General features: G+C 40.6%; 1 protein-coding gene across 2 annotated transcripts in view; it reads right to left on the bottom strand.

Annotated features, from left to right (window-relative positions):
• The window catches only part of PTPN1 (protein tyrosine phosphatase non-receptor type 1), a 1,504,923-nt gene extending 1,494,862 nt beyond the window's left edge, over positions 1 to 10,061 (bottom strand). Inside the window, exon 1 of one of the 2 annotated variants that reach the window (XM_044089947.1) lies at positions 9,818 to 10,061. In XM_044089947.1, the coding sequence (XP_043945882.1) occupies positions 9,818 to 9,880 (63 nt within the window). In that variant the 5' untranslated portion in view covers positions 9,881 to 10,061. The remainder of the gene's footprint in view (positions 1 to 9,817) is intronic. The other variant, XM_044089948.1, reaches the window with a different exon arrangement.
• Between the last annotated feature and the right edge of the window lie 6,252 nt (positions 10,062 to 16,313).

The following is a 16,313-nucleotide window of genomic DNA, read 5'->3' as shown; positions in this document are numbered from 1 at the left end:
ACAATCACAGTTTGTATTTTAAAGGCAAAGACATCCACTTCTCTCTACAAAAAGTTTTGGTGCACTAGGAATGTCATTTTTCAGGCTCCCCCCTCATATCAATGAAAACACTAGCTACAGAAAAAAATATCTTTATCAACTGGACTTTTTTGGTAACTGCTACCACTAGTAAGCAGTCGCATACAAATTTAATTATGAACAATTTTTAAAACAAATATCTGCTGCAAAAAAAAAATATATATATATATATATATATATATATATATATATATATATATATATATATATATATATATATACACATACATACATACATACATACATACACACACACACACACACACACACATCTATATAAACATATGGCACAGACATTTTAGCTCTGTGCAAGTTGCTTTTGCAAACAAAACATCTAAAAGGAATGCATAGAAAGAAGCAGGAGCACATCATGTTAATGACATGCAATGGTCACATCTAGATCCCATAAACAACACAGGTACAGCAGATGCTTTTCCCAATGAGCTCACTGCCCCATGGATGCATAACCTCTCCCTGATTCTGTAGCACATAAGAAATTTAAGGTCAAGATATTCGTTGACATTGTGCAAATGTAACCCATGAAGAATTATACGTTTACGCTCTTAACAACTTTCTTTGACCACAGACAGCCTAACCTCAAAAGAACTATGAGATTGTGTGAAGGCTCAGAATATGGGATATGTTAGTCCACAGATAAGACCTGACCAATAAGATTAAACTGCTTATATTGTGACACCACACAACTCCAGACAGAAATAAGACAAACCTCATGGAAGAAAATTATTTATGTCACAGTTTGTCCAAAGGACTTGAAAATTAAATGAACAAGTGTGTGGAGTGGCTCTTAAAAGGGCTCCTTCCCCCCACCACTACATAGGTAACCATAAACAAACTAGCAACAAATAATTCAAAAAGCATAAACACAAGAAAAGGCTTAACTATTTACAAAAATGAAAGCTGTGTGCTTGCCATAACAACTGATCTGGAAGATCTGGGCCATCCTTGTTTACAATAAAGGGCTAAGACCCCACACAGTAGTACAATTTGGCAGATAAAATTTTTTCTAGGATGCCAAGAATCCTCCCTATCCTGTAACATACTACAGTGTCAAACCTTTCCAGATCCAAGGATAGCCACATGAAGACAAGTACTGAAAAGACATACAAAGCATTCTTCATTGAGAAAGGGTGAGGTGGATCAGGTGAGCAGGTATGCAAACATGTATGGACCTGCTCTTCCAGATCTATTGCTATGGTAAGTACGTTCTTAATCTATTTACAGAAGAGACATCCTCAGTAACAATTAGGACAGATATCTCACCTAGTCCTACTGTGCAGGCTTCGTGAAGACAATTTACCATTGAGAATGGTAGCTTCCACGTAAAGTGAATCCATTCTGAGCTCCTCTATTCCTGCAGCTGAAAAATTACTTAATCTATACCTTTGAATTCAGACTTCATTAACCTTCTGTTTCAAGTCCATCTGCCTGCTTTTTTCCAGCTTCCATGACAGCCTCGATCCAAATTCCTTGGCAGTGTTAAAGATGAGCAAGACTTTTCTTAAAGGTATTATCTCACTGGAATTCTCCAGTACAAGATCCATTACCTCTTTAGGACTTAATGTGTTAGAGAAAATGTGTTAAGAGAAATTGACAGTGACGCCCTTTAGACTTGGAGTTTTGGCGAATGAAAGAGATTTTTTTTCTTGGAAAACTCTTTTCTTATGACAACTTATATAAGCTAAAGGATGTTGGAATTAATAATCATTTCCTGTACAGTCCTTTGTTTTTTTCATGAAAAAAACTTCTATGCACTAATCCCTCCTGTATGTATAAAGTAGCCTAAATTGCATTTTCAGTCTATGCACTAATCCTTCCTGTATGTATAAAGTAGCCTAAGTTGAATTTTCAGTCTAAACTTACTCATCTTTTTCCTTTTCTCATTGATATAAGAGACTGCCTGCTGCACTACATAGACATACGTTGTTACCAAAGATCTTATGTTGCCCAACAAAAGCTATGCACAGCCTTTTTCAAGCAAAATATTGAGATAACTTCAAAAATCAGTTACTTGTTATGTAAAACACAACAGACTTTTCCATCCATTTCAAGGCAAATTATATGAGAGCTTTACCTCATTCGCCTTTGTTCAAGAATATAACTCGAGGATAACTTGTACAGCAGCTAATTGGTCTTTTCTCAATACCACAGCAGGTACAACAAAACTGATATAAAACCAGGGCTGCAAAAACTTGTTTAACTCTTGAGCCTTAGAAGATAGAAACAAGGAATACGTGCATATGCTCTAAAATTTGTAATGATAAAGTAACAGGTGATTTTACAAACGTCTGCCTAAAGATGAAAACGAAATTCTGGGTCAAATGGGCAGCCTCTGTTTTACCCTAATAAGAGAAGAGCCTAACAGCTCACAAAGCTTTGAAGTGAACTTCAAGGATGGCCTCAGCATCAAAGAACCTAGACAGGTAAGCTCAGATTGTGCCAAATGAGTTTATTTTTTCCACCCACTGAGGTGCAACAATCTCACTTGGTCCTGTTCGTGTTTGATTGTAGACGTAAACTGTTTACAAACTGGATGTTATGATCCCCTTCCAAAATCAGTCCTAGGTAGGAACGTTCTTCCCACAGGAACAGTTATGAACACAGTAGTCTCTTTCAACAACAGTGCGACTACCCAACAAACAATACTTAAGGGAAGAGAGAGAGAATCCTTAAAAATAAGGATAAATACATTTAAATATGCAAAGGGAACAGCAAAGCAGTTAAGGCATACCTAGAAAGGAGAGAAAAAGTGTGTTCTGACATGAAAAAAAAAATCTCAAAAATAAGCGCAAAGAAAAGGCTAAAGGCAAGGGAAACCACTAAATTCTAAACAATTACAATGAAATTACTTATAATTATTATAATTTTTTTTCCAAATACTAAGAGTAGTCTGGGGCATTTCACTTCCATATGAAATGAAGTGCCTTTTGGCACAGAAATATGGCTGGCAATCTGGGAGAGTTTTATGTGATTAGCAGTACAAAAGCCTACTGACTTAGTGCCGAGTGTTAGACTAATCCCCTCTTACCAGATACCCATTCACACTAACAAAATTAAAAACACTAAGGAGCACTAAGATTACAGAAAAAAAGGTATTTAACTAATGGAGACTACTACAGAAAAAAGTTCAACAATAGGAACTCCAGCAACAAGTCTGAGCGGTACTAACGTGAGTGCTTAAAACATCTGGTATAAAATTAATGAGTACACAATACACAACATTAATTTCTATTTTTTACAAAACTTGTTCATGTATTTCCCCTTTTACTGTATTTATAATGATGTACTTAATGTAACTGCCTTATGTTAATAGTGTACTGTTTGTAATTTACACATGGGTGCTGTCTGAAAGAATCCTTAGACCAGTTAATTTAACAAGTTAAAAAATACCTTTCACATTTGCTGTTAGCAACATCACTGTAAATTACTACATCTGACATAATGCTGTGTGTTTATGTACAGGGAGAAAAGGACTGTTTTACAAACCTCTAGTAGAATGAATTTAAAAACTGTTTAAATTGCTAATAAAAAAAGAATACCAAAAGGAGCAGGCAGCATACACTACATACCACAGCTAGAAACCAACAACTAAAACTTCATTTTATAAAACAAATGGCATTAAATTAACTGCAGATCTACAATTAATGGCAAGCTGTAATGATACCTTCACTCTCCTGTTCTATCCATAAACTAAGCTACTGCACTGAGCTAATGTAATGAGATTACTATAGCAAAACAACAGGAACTGGAACATCTGACATCAACATTTGAGGAGAAGCAAACCCCCTTCCCAAATGCTATATGCTCAACATCACAAACCAAAAAGTCAACGGATAATTTTTTCATCCAGACTCAAGATGAAACACTACACTTTCCTCCTGCACAAATTTACACATATGAAAAAAAAAAGCTACCTAGTCTTCTCATAAACAAATGGTTTGAAACTATGAGCAAATCTGCCCATGTATGCACCCTAGCCAAAACAGTAGTGCCAACAATTCAAAGAATGTGCAAACTTTACTGATCAGAATGACTAAATGAATCCATTTCCTGTTTTCATCTCAAAAAAGATTACAGATTTTTTTGTTTGGGGGGGGGGGGGCAACGGGAAACAAGTATTTTTTATTAACTCACTGCTTCCTTATGTTTGACCATTCCCTTCAATCCAGATGTAAGGAACTTCAGCAAACTGCACCGCCATTCATATGATAACTCTGTGGTATGACAAAATGTACACACGAGTGATAACAACGTCTATGACCACAGCCTAAACAGGGCTTCTAAGTGTGGCTGGGGTCTACTACATGAAAATAAAATAAAAACAATTAAATGTTCTTTTGGTTTTAGTAATTGTATTAGACACTTAGATCACAAAGAAGAGATGGACCAAATACGTTTACTGGGCCAACATAGATATGTCAGTGGAGATGTATTTACTGTAAACTGTTAACAGCTTCAACATATAGAATCACATCACCTATGAACAATACATCACTGCAGGACCCCTCCAGCATCATAACGGGGTGTATTCTCAGATGAAACAAAAGTATCAAAACATCTCCATTTATCCCAATTGCAAACACCAGTATCATAGGGTCTACACTACTAACCACAGCAATAAGAATTCTGGAATGCATATATGGTAGACAGAGAGGGAGAGAGATTGTGGGAAGAGACACACAAATACACACTTTCAGAGAGGTAGGAAAAAGGAGCCATGAAAACATTTCCAGAAAGTGTTTGTTACCTCTGAGAATAGACACTTCACAAATCTGCTGTCACCTGTCTGTCTGACCACACAAAAGCAAGGAACAACATGCTGTAGTATCACAGCAGATGAAAAATACCGGTATGTGTGCCTACCTTCCACCAGCTTACCTATTTGTGAATCAAGTAGTGAAACAGCACCCCCCACCCAAGACTGAACCTCTGCAGTCCATAAATAAAAGAACGTTCAGACAGTGGAAGAAAAAAAATTCTTAAAATGTAAATATTTGTCATTACTGCATGCAATAAAGATCGCATCATACACAGCTTTGGTGTATCAATGAATAAAGTAGTTATATAAAGAAACAAGTCAACCAGATTTTTCAGAGCCTGCATTTCAAACTTCAATTTATTAGTTTAAACACCAGAATAGGACTACAACTCTGAAGGCTCCCCAAACTCCCTATAGATTATTTCTGCAAGCCTACTGCTCCTGACAATAGAGTCCCATGTCACAAGAGCACTTCAGCCCAAGATAAACTGCAAAACATGAAAAAAATATTCAAAAGGCAAAAAAATGCTGCTGAAGAGGAGTGCTCATAAAGAGCTAATAAAAACTTGTGTAAACAAAATTAGTTAAGTCTCATATACACTGAAATATTTGCAGTGTGAAATTATGCATTACTGTAAGCCTTGGATTTGAACTACGCTTGAACAGAATACTCAGAAACATTAATCAAAATAAAAACGTCCCTTGAATTGCAGCCACATTTACTCAAGACTGATCATCTCCAAACTCTCACTTGTTATGCACATAAGTAAAGAATTTCTGATACTTTGCAGCAAAAATGTTTGCTGAATATAATCCTGAATTGGCCTGAGCTGCAGCCCATACAAACAAAAATATTAAGTGCTAAAAATAATAGCTGGTGCTCACATGTGCAACTTCTTAATACTATTTTCCATATGCAGCACTATGCAATGGACATACAAATCAGATGTTACCAAAAAGACATGTTAACTGATAAACACTACTTTTGGTGACTTGTTTATTTGCCCTTTAAATTGTATCCGCTTGAATGTGTATTCATTTGTTCAGAATCTACCCAGTCACTTGATGGTATTGACATTTTTTTTTGTGAGCAAGAGTTCATCTTTGACAGACTTAACAGTCAAAGTGTACTTGCTTTTCAAATCTGTAGCTGTGTTATAAAAGTGTGTAAAAAATGACTACACAGCACACCTGGGCAAAGACATTAAGAGCATTCTGCTTTAAGTTACTAGTTCATCAGCTTGCACACCTTGCTACTAGACAGACTTGCCCAAGTTTTCAGATGTTTCTTAGGTTACACTATACAAGACTGAGAATGTACTTGCAGTACTTTCTACGCTGCTGCAGCTATTTATATTGCGTGGTAATGTGGTACTATACGTGACATTAAATGGAGGAAAAGTGCATAGCATGATGCAAAAGGCACAGTTAGAACAGATGCTAGCGGCATTACTGCTACTGTTCAGAAACATACTTCACTGTTGCTCAGAAGTTTAATAACAAAAAATGAAGACAATAAGATGAACATGAACAGGCTTAATGTTTTTAACTTCCTAGGAGTCAGATTCATAGCAAGAATTATTTAATAAATGTTAGGAAAATCCTGTGCTTGGATGATGTTGGATTCCACTTTGAGTGTGTCCTAAATCTGTAAATGCCCTCCTATACTTTTGCTAGTTTTCTTTCTGGTTTCAGCACAATGGCAATAGTTAACACCCATACTTTCTACTTATAACACATGCCTTAAAGAGTGATGCTGAAAGTCGTGCCACTATTTTTCATTTATAGTAAAACTATTTGCCTATTAAACACTCTTTACGTTAATAAATGAAGTTCTTTTAAATTATCTTCAAATCCACAAATCAAGACTGAGTCATTATTCATTTGTATAGAACAATGACAAAAATAAGATTTTTCCTAAAAACAAGACACTGAACATAGCAGAGCAAACAGATGCAAGTGCAGGCTAAGGTCCAAATCATAAAAAAAAATATATACATCAGTCACCTAACAGTTAAGTGCCGGTTTCTCAAAGATTGATGTACAGTTAACTACATCCCTGTTTCAACTCTAAAATGTCCGACAGCTTTCTAAATACAAGTGACACATGGCACATATGCCTAACACGACAAAGTGCTGCCTAACAACAGAACAAACGTTGAAGAAACATTAAAATATGTATTTCCACATATTTGTTGGGCACATCAGTCTTACTACTAATCAAAGAATATTCAACAAAACAATAGTTCACACGTACAAGTGCTATCATCATTAAGCTGAAAACTTTGAGCAATCTTTTAATAAATCTGTTAACATGTTACAGGAAAGCATTGTTCACGGAATGTCTCTCATCTGTGACAACAGAAAACATATTCCAGTAATACTGAACTTGAAAAAAGTTTTATTTACATATTTTTTACACTGCAGTTGCCATAGCATGGAGAGCTACATCAGGTGCTGTAAAACGCCTATCATTCATCACATAATGCTGTTTTGCTAGTTTTAAGCCAATTAAAACTATGGATTTGTGTGACACACTTATTACAGCATGCCATACAATAAAGATCTCATTACATAAAGAAACAAGTTAACAAAATGTCATGAAACAGCACTACAGTCAAATGCACACCAAATGCACTGGATTTGGTTATACATCTTGGGGGGCTGCCCCCAGTACCTCCCAGATGCATTACAACAGTGGGTAATTGTATAACATTACTGTTACTCTGTAGGTATTCCATAGGATCAATAAAATCAGCATACTCCATTAGAAGCTGCTGGAAGTCAAACTGACTTTTACATAAGCTGTGACGCTGTAATTGATGTTTTTTTTTTCTTTATCAAAGTTCATTATCTTTTTATTTCTTGCCTCACGTACACTTTTTCGCTTGCATGTCACTCAGCAGTATGTCTGTGCGTGCTGTTTAGAGGTGACATTGCACCTCAGGGAGGTACTACAGTTCAATATAACTGCTTTAGTCATCTGCAGTAACTGCAAAACTATACATGACACATTGACATTTTAGGTTATACTGCAGCACAACATTGTGTGGAAGCATTTATTCATAGGCTCGTTTACATGCAAAATCCTGCAAGCATTTCTACATTAGAACAATGGCTTGCAAATAAGAATCTGTAAATTTAGTTTGAAATGCAATAATTATCACTTGTCTTATGTCAAAAGATAAATACTTTTACTTATCACAACTAATTTCGGGAAAACATGTAACCTTGTTTTGAACAGCTATGGTGGTCACTCTTTTAGTATCAACAGATAAATACATATTTTTAAATTATGTGTCACAAGCGATCACTTAACGTTTCTTTCACTTAAGCACTCAACTGTGACAAGACAACCACCACCAGTCATACCAAAGTAACTGTAACAATATACTAGTTCTCTCACAAGACATGAAAGCGTTAGTAGCTGAAGCAAGTGTTCATACCACGATGCTTTCAAAACAAAAATTAAAACGTGCTACAATGCAATTCCTATTCTAAACACAGATGTTTTAGAAAAACAAATTATACTTTTAAATCTTTTTTTAATCTCGGTCTTATCATAGCATGTACAACAGCAGCGTGAACTACTAGAAGGCAATGCAAGTATACCCTACGTTTACCCGCGGCATCCGGGCAAACAAAAATTTCTTGCCAAGTGTCACTCACAACAGAGAAAGTAGACAATATGCAATCATCGAAGCTGAGCAGTTGCAAGCAAACAAAAGCAGCAAAAATGCAATGAATGAAACAAATCTGCATCCAAGTTATGAAGAATCAAACAAAACACATTTGATATACGCTTTCTTAAAATAAGTAAATAAATTATCTGTACAGCTCACAGACTATAAACAATTTATTGTAATGACAATCGTACAAATATTTACTTACACTACATGAAAAGGAAATTAAACAAAATCAGTAATTATTTTATGCAAGCGAACGACCTCGGGTGCACTACTTTATTTTTGCAAATACCATACTTCTCGATAAAAATGTGACACGTACAAGCAAACATCGGGACACGATTAATAATGGTCAATTAAGAGAAGCATTCTGTCATAACTGCTACTTAAACGTTGACAGATCACACTCTTAACATTAAAAAATAAGACAGGCAGTATAGTGACTTCTAATAATAAAATAGCACTACGCTACATTGCTATTACAAAGGATAAAAACAGTCCCCAAAATGCATTAAACCGCTTGTAAAGTATACTGCAAAAAGTGACAGCAACGTCATTACAAGTCAAAACGGAAAAATAAGTTATTTCTAGACTACGGAAAAGTAAACGACGGCTTGACGTGAGAAATTCATTTACAGTAGGCTGCTGTGACAAGTCAAACAAATTCCTGGAAAGAAAAAAGTGTGAAGACACCCTCGAAGCCACAAGCAACCTACTATAGGCTGTTTATCAAACACTGCATGTCCCCAGAGCACAACATCGCCTTCCTGAGCTTCTCCTTTCTACTGTGCTAGAAACCCAGGTTTGACATTTGCTTTTACACCTGGAGCATTTGTACCTACAAGTACACAACTGAACGCATTTTCAAATGCAGTCCTTCCGGAGATGAAGGACATCAGATGACAGCCCTGCATCATCAGTATGCAGTAATTCATTAAAATTGTTTCTTTCTGTCAGCAGCAATAACAAGCATCGATCTATTACATCAGCTTCCAGGAAGCCCCATTCAATCTCCAAATAAGTTCAACAGAAACCAAGTGCTTAACTGTCGACAAAATACTCTGCTTAACCCTACTTTTTTGCCCACAGGTATCGCAGCCAATTCTAGTCGAGATTCGGATCGGGCCTGTACTTCCTTTCTCTCTGCCTCCCAACTGCCGTTGCATACACACATATATACAGCCTGCCTTTTAAGAAACCTGACCGCTCGCGCTCTCCGTGGCTCTGCTTGCCTGCCAGCCCGCTCCCAGGCTCCTTTCTATGGGGTGGGGGTTACCTGGTAAATGGAGGACCAGTTGCCACATCTGTCGATCTCGTGAAACTCCTTTTCTATCTCCATGAGTGCGTAAGAAGGAGAGATAGGAGAGTCTTACAGCCTGAGATAGGTCCCGCCGTTAGCACCAACTCGCCGTTCTCTCCTCCTTCTTGGCCTCAATCTATCGGTCCTATCCCCTACAGTTTTCACACCGCTGGCCTCATCATGTCAGCCTTCCAAAGCGGATACACGCACTGAGACTCGCCCACATGCCGGTAACCAACCACAATGAAAGAGCCACCAACTAAGCTGCTTAGGTTCCTGGGAAGTGTAGTTCTCGAGTCCGTTACTGTAGTTACCACGTACTTCTGTGATTACTGTAAACACGTGCCTTTGACAAGTGTAAGCTTGATGTGAATGCGTTGCTAAGAGTGCAGTTATGCATACGCTTGGTTTTCGCTTTATTACAGTAGTGAAGATGTGTAAGAAGTATGGTATGTACATTTTACCGTACTGTTATATCCCATGACTAGAGACTGAAAATAAGTTGGTGAGAATAGTAATACTGAATAACCGTACCGTGACTTTAATCCTGCATGGCTCCTACGTTGAGTATGTGGTTGTTAACTCACTTCTGGCACTGGTTATTTGTAGCCCTCAAATAGACGCTCTGCGATTATGGTGTGTGAAGCGTTAGTATGTGGAGTTGTCTAACTTGACTCTTCTCTAAATTTTCTACGAGCCCGGGGAGTTATATTACGAAACTGTGAACCCCGACAACACCCAGGGTAGATATGGTAAGAACTTGTAGGATACAGAGGATTCATTCTCAAAGACGAGGTACAAATTGTTCGACGAAGCACTTATATTTAACAAGAAGCAAACTGACAACAGTAAGTAATACTGCCATTTGTTCTCAGAGCAGATATTCGGAGTCCAGAATCAATTCACTGTAGCGAGAAAGTTATATGATGTTGTTAATCTTCGTTTATTCCCTACGTATGGGATCCGGTTCCGACCCGGCCTTTTTCCGAGCTTGCGGTAGCCACAAACCTCTCGAGTTAAGATTTTTACCAATCATGCCCATCTCCCTGTTACCTCAGATTTAATTTGCGTCGTTGCTGTTCAGCCGTGTCCAGTTATTCCTCTCCAGCTAAGTGTATTTTTTAGATCATTTTTCAGTATTTTCTTAAAGATTTGTTCATTTTTTGATTTTATTAAGTAGTTCTTTTCTTATGGGTGGCCTAATGGTTAAGGTGTTTGCCTTACAAACACAAGATTCAGGGTTTGAATCTCACAAGGGATAATTGGCTAGGCTTAAAATGTTTCACAAGGGCAGTTAGCTTAGTACTAATCTATCTATCTATTCTCTATCTTTTGTACCTTTTTGGTATCTCAACCACCAATGTTGGTAGTCTTTTCTTACTACTGGTGTATATGTGGCTAAAGTATTTATTTTTAATTTTATTTTTTGTGTAGATACAATGTCTGAGAAGAAAAGCACTACAGGTTTTAAGAGGTGTTCTGAGTGTGGACACAAACTGCCTCACTCTGACACACATGACTTGTGTGTTTACTGTTTGGGTGTGCCTCATTTCACACTGACGCCAGCCTGTCAGATTTGTAAAGGGTTTTCTGCCAGGACCTTGACTGAACGTAAAAATAAACTAGTACTAAAGGGTCTCCTTAAGACCACTTATTGCGAGGCTATTTCTGGGTCACAGGATTTTTCTCCTACTTCCAATCAACTTAAAAGGTCTAAGTCCCTTCCATCGTCTCTCTCTGGAGACCCTAAGGAAGTGAGACATAAAAAGGTTAAATTGTCAGAGTCGTCGGTGCCTGTTGTTTTAGCTCCATCTCACTTGACTCTGTCCGATTATGTCTGCTGGTCCTTCTACACAGTTGCTTTCGGTGCAGACATCATCCTTCTTGGTACCGACTAGTTCGGTGCAGACTTCCTTGGCATTGATGGCTATATCGGCGCAGTCATCTTTGGCACCGACAGAAGTCTTGGCACAGATGCCTTTGGCGCCTACAGTTTTCTCAGCGCAGACACCTTTGGCACCTACAGTTTTCTCAGCGCAGACGCCTTTGGCGCCTACAGTTTTCTGGGCGCAGACGCCTTTGGCGCCTACAATTTTCTGGGCGCAGACACCTTTGGCACCTACAGTTTTCTCGGCGCAGACGCCTTTGGCGCCTATAGTTTTCTCGGCGCAGACGCCTTTGGCGCTTACAGTTTTCTCGGTGCAGACGCCTTTGGCGCCTACAGTTTTCTCGGCGCAGACGCCTTTGGCGCTACAGTTTTCTCGGCGCAGACGCCTTTGGTGCTACAGTTTTCTCGGCGCAGACGCCTTTGGCGCCTACAGTTTTCTTGGCGCAGACACCTTTGGTGCCGACAGTTCTTGGCGCAGACGCCTTTGGCACTGACAGTTTTCTTGGCGCAGACACCCTCGGTGCAGTTTTCTCGGCACAGACCCCCTCGGTACTGACAGTTACTTCGCTTCAGGCTTTTTCAGCACCAATGGTTTCAGTGCATGCAACTCACTTTTTGACATCCCTTGTCAGTGGTCGTGCTAGCCCTTTTTTGGACAGGCCTGAATAACCTTCAGGGTTTTCAATGTGGTCTATCAGAAGCCTTTCTGAACATGATGTGGTACGTCTTTTAGACCAGCTGCTTTTGCTAGAGGAATACCTGTCCCTCCAAAAGCGCCTCTCCCTTCTGGAGTTGATCACCTTTCTCCACAGACTCCTACCTATTCTCCTTTGACCTCTGTGGAGATGCCAAAGCATCCCTCCTCGGGTGGACTGACCCTACAGCCCTTGGGAAGGACATTGGCCGTTGCTCCTCTGCCACCTCTGTTGAGGACTACTACTTTCTCTGAGCCTCAGCTGTCTCAAATCACAACCCCCACACATCAGGCACAAGGTTCTCAGGCCTTTCCTCCCCCGGGGAAACTCCGTCTTTACAGTCTTCCCCAGAGTCTCCCACTGAGGAAGCTCACCGCAAGACTACGTGTAAAAGGAAACACATGGACTCCACGGAGGAGTCATTAACCGAAGAGACAGACAACGATGACAGGGACGGGTCCCCACGTTCACCTTCTGATGAGGTTTCCTTTGGTGACATCCTTGAAATTTTAAAACAGAGAGATGCATGGAAATTCTCTGACCCTTCTTCAGAGGAGTCTGTGTTCCTGCAGGCTTTGTGCACCCGACCCCCCCGACCTCCTGGGTTATCCCACCTGCCGATGAGCTCGTCAAGTTCATCGCTCAGTGTGCGTGGAAGGCACTGGACTCTGTGGAAGCCATTCCTCGTAGGCCGGACAAAATCCTTTCTCCCCCAGAAGAGTGCCCCCATTGGTTAAAAGGTCTCCCTGTAGATGCCGTGGTAGTGGCAGCCACTACAAAAAACAAACTGGCAGAGGAGAGCCAGACTGTCCACCCGTCAAATAGGGAATCCCGAGCGGTGGATAGATTAGGGAAACGAGTCTTTGTGTCATCGACCTTTGCTGTCAGGGCTTTGAACTATCTGGCACATATCACAAGGCTACAGAGAGACTTGGTGTCCAAACTCTGAGACCCTGGCAAGAGCAGTTTCTGATGAGGTCTGTGACAAAGTGACCTATCAGTTAGCGACCCTAGAATCTATTTCCAATTCCTCAATGCGTTTGATATCCCATGCTACTGAGGCAGTGGCAAGAGCTGCGGGTTCAGGCATAGTCATGAGACGCCATGCCTGGAAGCGCATTTGTGATTTTGCCCCTTCAAGGCTTCCTTCCTTAATGCCCCTATTGAGACCACTGCTTTGTTTGCATCCAAGGTAAAAAATACATTGACAAGATGTGAACAAGACGGTAAGGTCCTATCTGCTGTGGGTGTCCGTTTATCTTCTCCTCAGTGGTTCTATTCTAGGAATCAAAAGAGTGGGAAAATGTGGCACAAAAAGTCCCAGGGTCCTTTCCACGACACTCGGGCAGAGTTTTCCCCCCAAGGCAGAGGGGGGAACTCTAACGGAAGATGCCCCTTTCAGGGCAGGGGAGGTTCACGAAACTGGTGCTCCACAGGATCCTTCTGTGGGCAGCCCTGTCAGTACTCCTAGGGAGCAGCCCGATTGCTTTCCTCTGGAAGCTGTCGGGGGTCATTTTTCCTTGTACCCTTCCGTCTGGTAAGCCATAACCACAGATGCTTGGGTACAAAGGATCCTCATCAGAGGATACCATATTCCATTATTATCCACTTCCACCTTACCCAAAAGTTTACCCGACATACCACCCAGTCAAAGGGCTATAGAGCTATAGAGATTTCAAAGCTGCTTTAAAAAAGAGTCATCCAAACGGTCCCTCCAGACCAGACAGGATCCGGCTTCTACTCAAGATTCTTTTTGGTGCCAAAAAAGACTGGGGACTGGAGACTAATTCTGGATCTCAGCTCCCTAAACAAATTCGTAAAGACAGAAAAATTCCGGATGGTCACAGTTCAGTCTATTCTTCCACTTTTGGAAAAAGACGATTCGATGTGCTCCATAGATCTTCAAGACGCGTACTTCCACATAAAGGTGGAAAGGCACACAAGAAGATTTCTTTGCTTCCAGGCAGGAGCCAGTCATTACCAATTCTGAGCACTGCCCTTTGGACTCTCTACAGCCCCCAGAGTGTTCTCAAAGTGCATGGCAGTAGTCACAGCTCATCTGCGGCTTCAAGGGTTCCAGGTGTTTCCTTACCTAGACGACTGGCTCATTACTGCCCCAACAAGACATCTACTGGATCAGGCTTTGACTTACACTCTTGGTACTGCTCAGCAGCTCAGAATAACGGTAAACTGAAAGAAGTCACACCTTACTCCAAGTCAGTCATTAGAGTACATTGGAGTGATTCTGGACACAATGACTTGTACAGCCTCCCTACCAGATAACAGAATTCAGAAGATCAAGCAACAGGTTCAGCAATACTGTCAAAATCTAGCCTCAGCTCGATCCGTTCTTCAACTGCTGGGATCGATGGCAGCCTCCATCACCATAGTTCCCCTAGCAAGGCTAGACATGCGGCTTCTTCAGTGGCTGCTTCTTATTCAGTGGTACCCATCCCAGCATCCCTTATCTTTTCCGATTTGAATAACCAACATTTGCAAACAGGATTTGCTCTGGTGGATGTCAAACAACCCTCACCAGTGACCATGGATGCCTCCCTGATGGGGTGGGGGAGACTGTTTCAGGGAAGGACAGTCCAAGGCACTTGGTCACAGATGGAGGCCCTTCTGCATATCAGTGTCCTAGAACTGAGGGCGGTGCTACTAGCGTTACAAGCATTCCAGTCGTTCCTTCCATCAGGGACTATTGCAATTCACTCAGACAACATGGCAGTAGTCTGGTACATCAACAATCAAGGGGGAACCAGATCATACCCACTCACTCGAGATGCCATGAGAATTTGGCAATGGGCAATAGCCTCCAACCATTTTCTGATAGCGATGCACATTCCCGGGAACTCCAATGTGACAGCAGACAAATTGAGCAGATACATTCTACAGCCTCACGATTGATCTCTCAATCCTGTTGTGGCAGCGAAGATTTTCGATCGCTGGGTCCAGCCTTGCTGCGATCTATTTGCATCCCCGTCCAATCAGAAGTGCAGCAACTACTTTGCCCTGATCCCCCCCAGGGGACACTTACCGAGAGATACTCTATTCCACGATTGGCCCTCGGGTCTACTATATGCCTATCCTCCAATACCCCTCATTCCTCTGTTCCTCAAGAAAGCATGTCAGTTGAAGAGCAAAGTGATCCTCATTGCCCCATATTGGCCTCGACAAGTTTGGTTTCCATTCCTGTGGCCTCATTTGTTAGATCGACCATGGATTCTCAATCCAGCTCCAGAGCTGATCTCTCACCCACAGAACCTGGTTCATCCAAACCTATCCAGCTTGAAATTTACAGCATGGTTTCTCCACTTCCAATGATTGTCAGGCAGCATGACCTATCTTCCCCTGTGCGTAACATTCTAATTGCCTGTCATAGATCATCCACCAGACTACTCTACCGCAGCAAATGGAAGAGGTTTTCTCTCTGGCTACAAGATAAACAAATGGACCCTTTTGGACCCTTTTTCAGCCCCTGTTCCTATTGTACTAGAATATCTTTCAGACCTTTTTAAATCGGGGGTAGCAGCCCCCACAGTTCATGTTCATTTGGCTGCAATTTCTAATTTTCATAATGGCTTCCAGGGCTCTTCCTTAATGTCACACAGAATTTGTAAGACCTTCCTGAAGGGCGTAGCTCAACTAAAACCTCCATTCAGAGAACCTGTTCAACCTTGGAACCTGGCCTTAGTCCTTCAAGAGTTGACAAATTCTCCTTTTGAGCCTGCATTTACCTGTGACCTAAAGTATTTATCATGGAAAACATTATTCTTGGTTGCTATTATCTCTGCCAGACATATTTCTGAATTACAAGCCTCGTCTATCAAGCCACCCTACCTCATCTTTCACAAGGACAGAGTTTCATTAAGGACCAATCTTGCAT

This window comes from Protopterus annectens, chromosome 12.part0, assembly GCF_019279795.1.
Source record: "Protopterus annectens isolate FY-2018-M chromosome 12.part0, PAN1.0, whole genome shotgun sequence".
In the NCBI taxonomy this organism is placed as follows: domain Eukaryota; kingdom Metazoa; phylum Chordata; order Ceratodontiformes; family Protopteridae; genus Protopterus; species Protopterus annectens.
The sequence above is the reverse complement of the archived record's forward strand: the minus strand, read 5'-3'. Positions and strand labels throughout refer to the sequence as shown.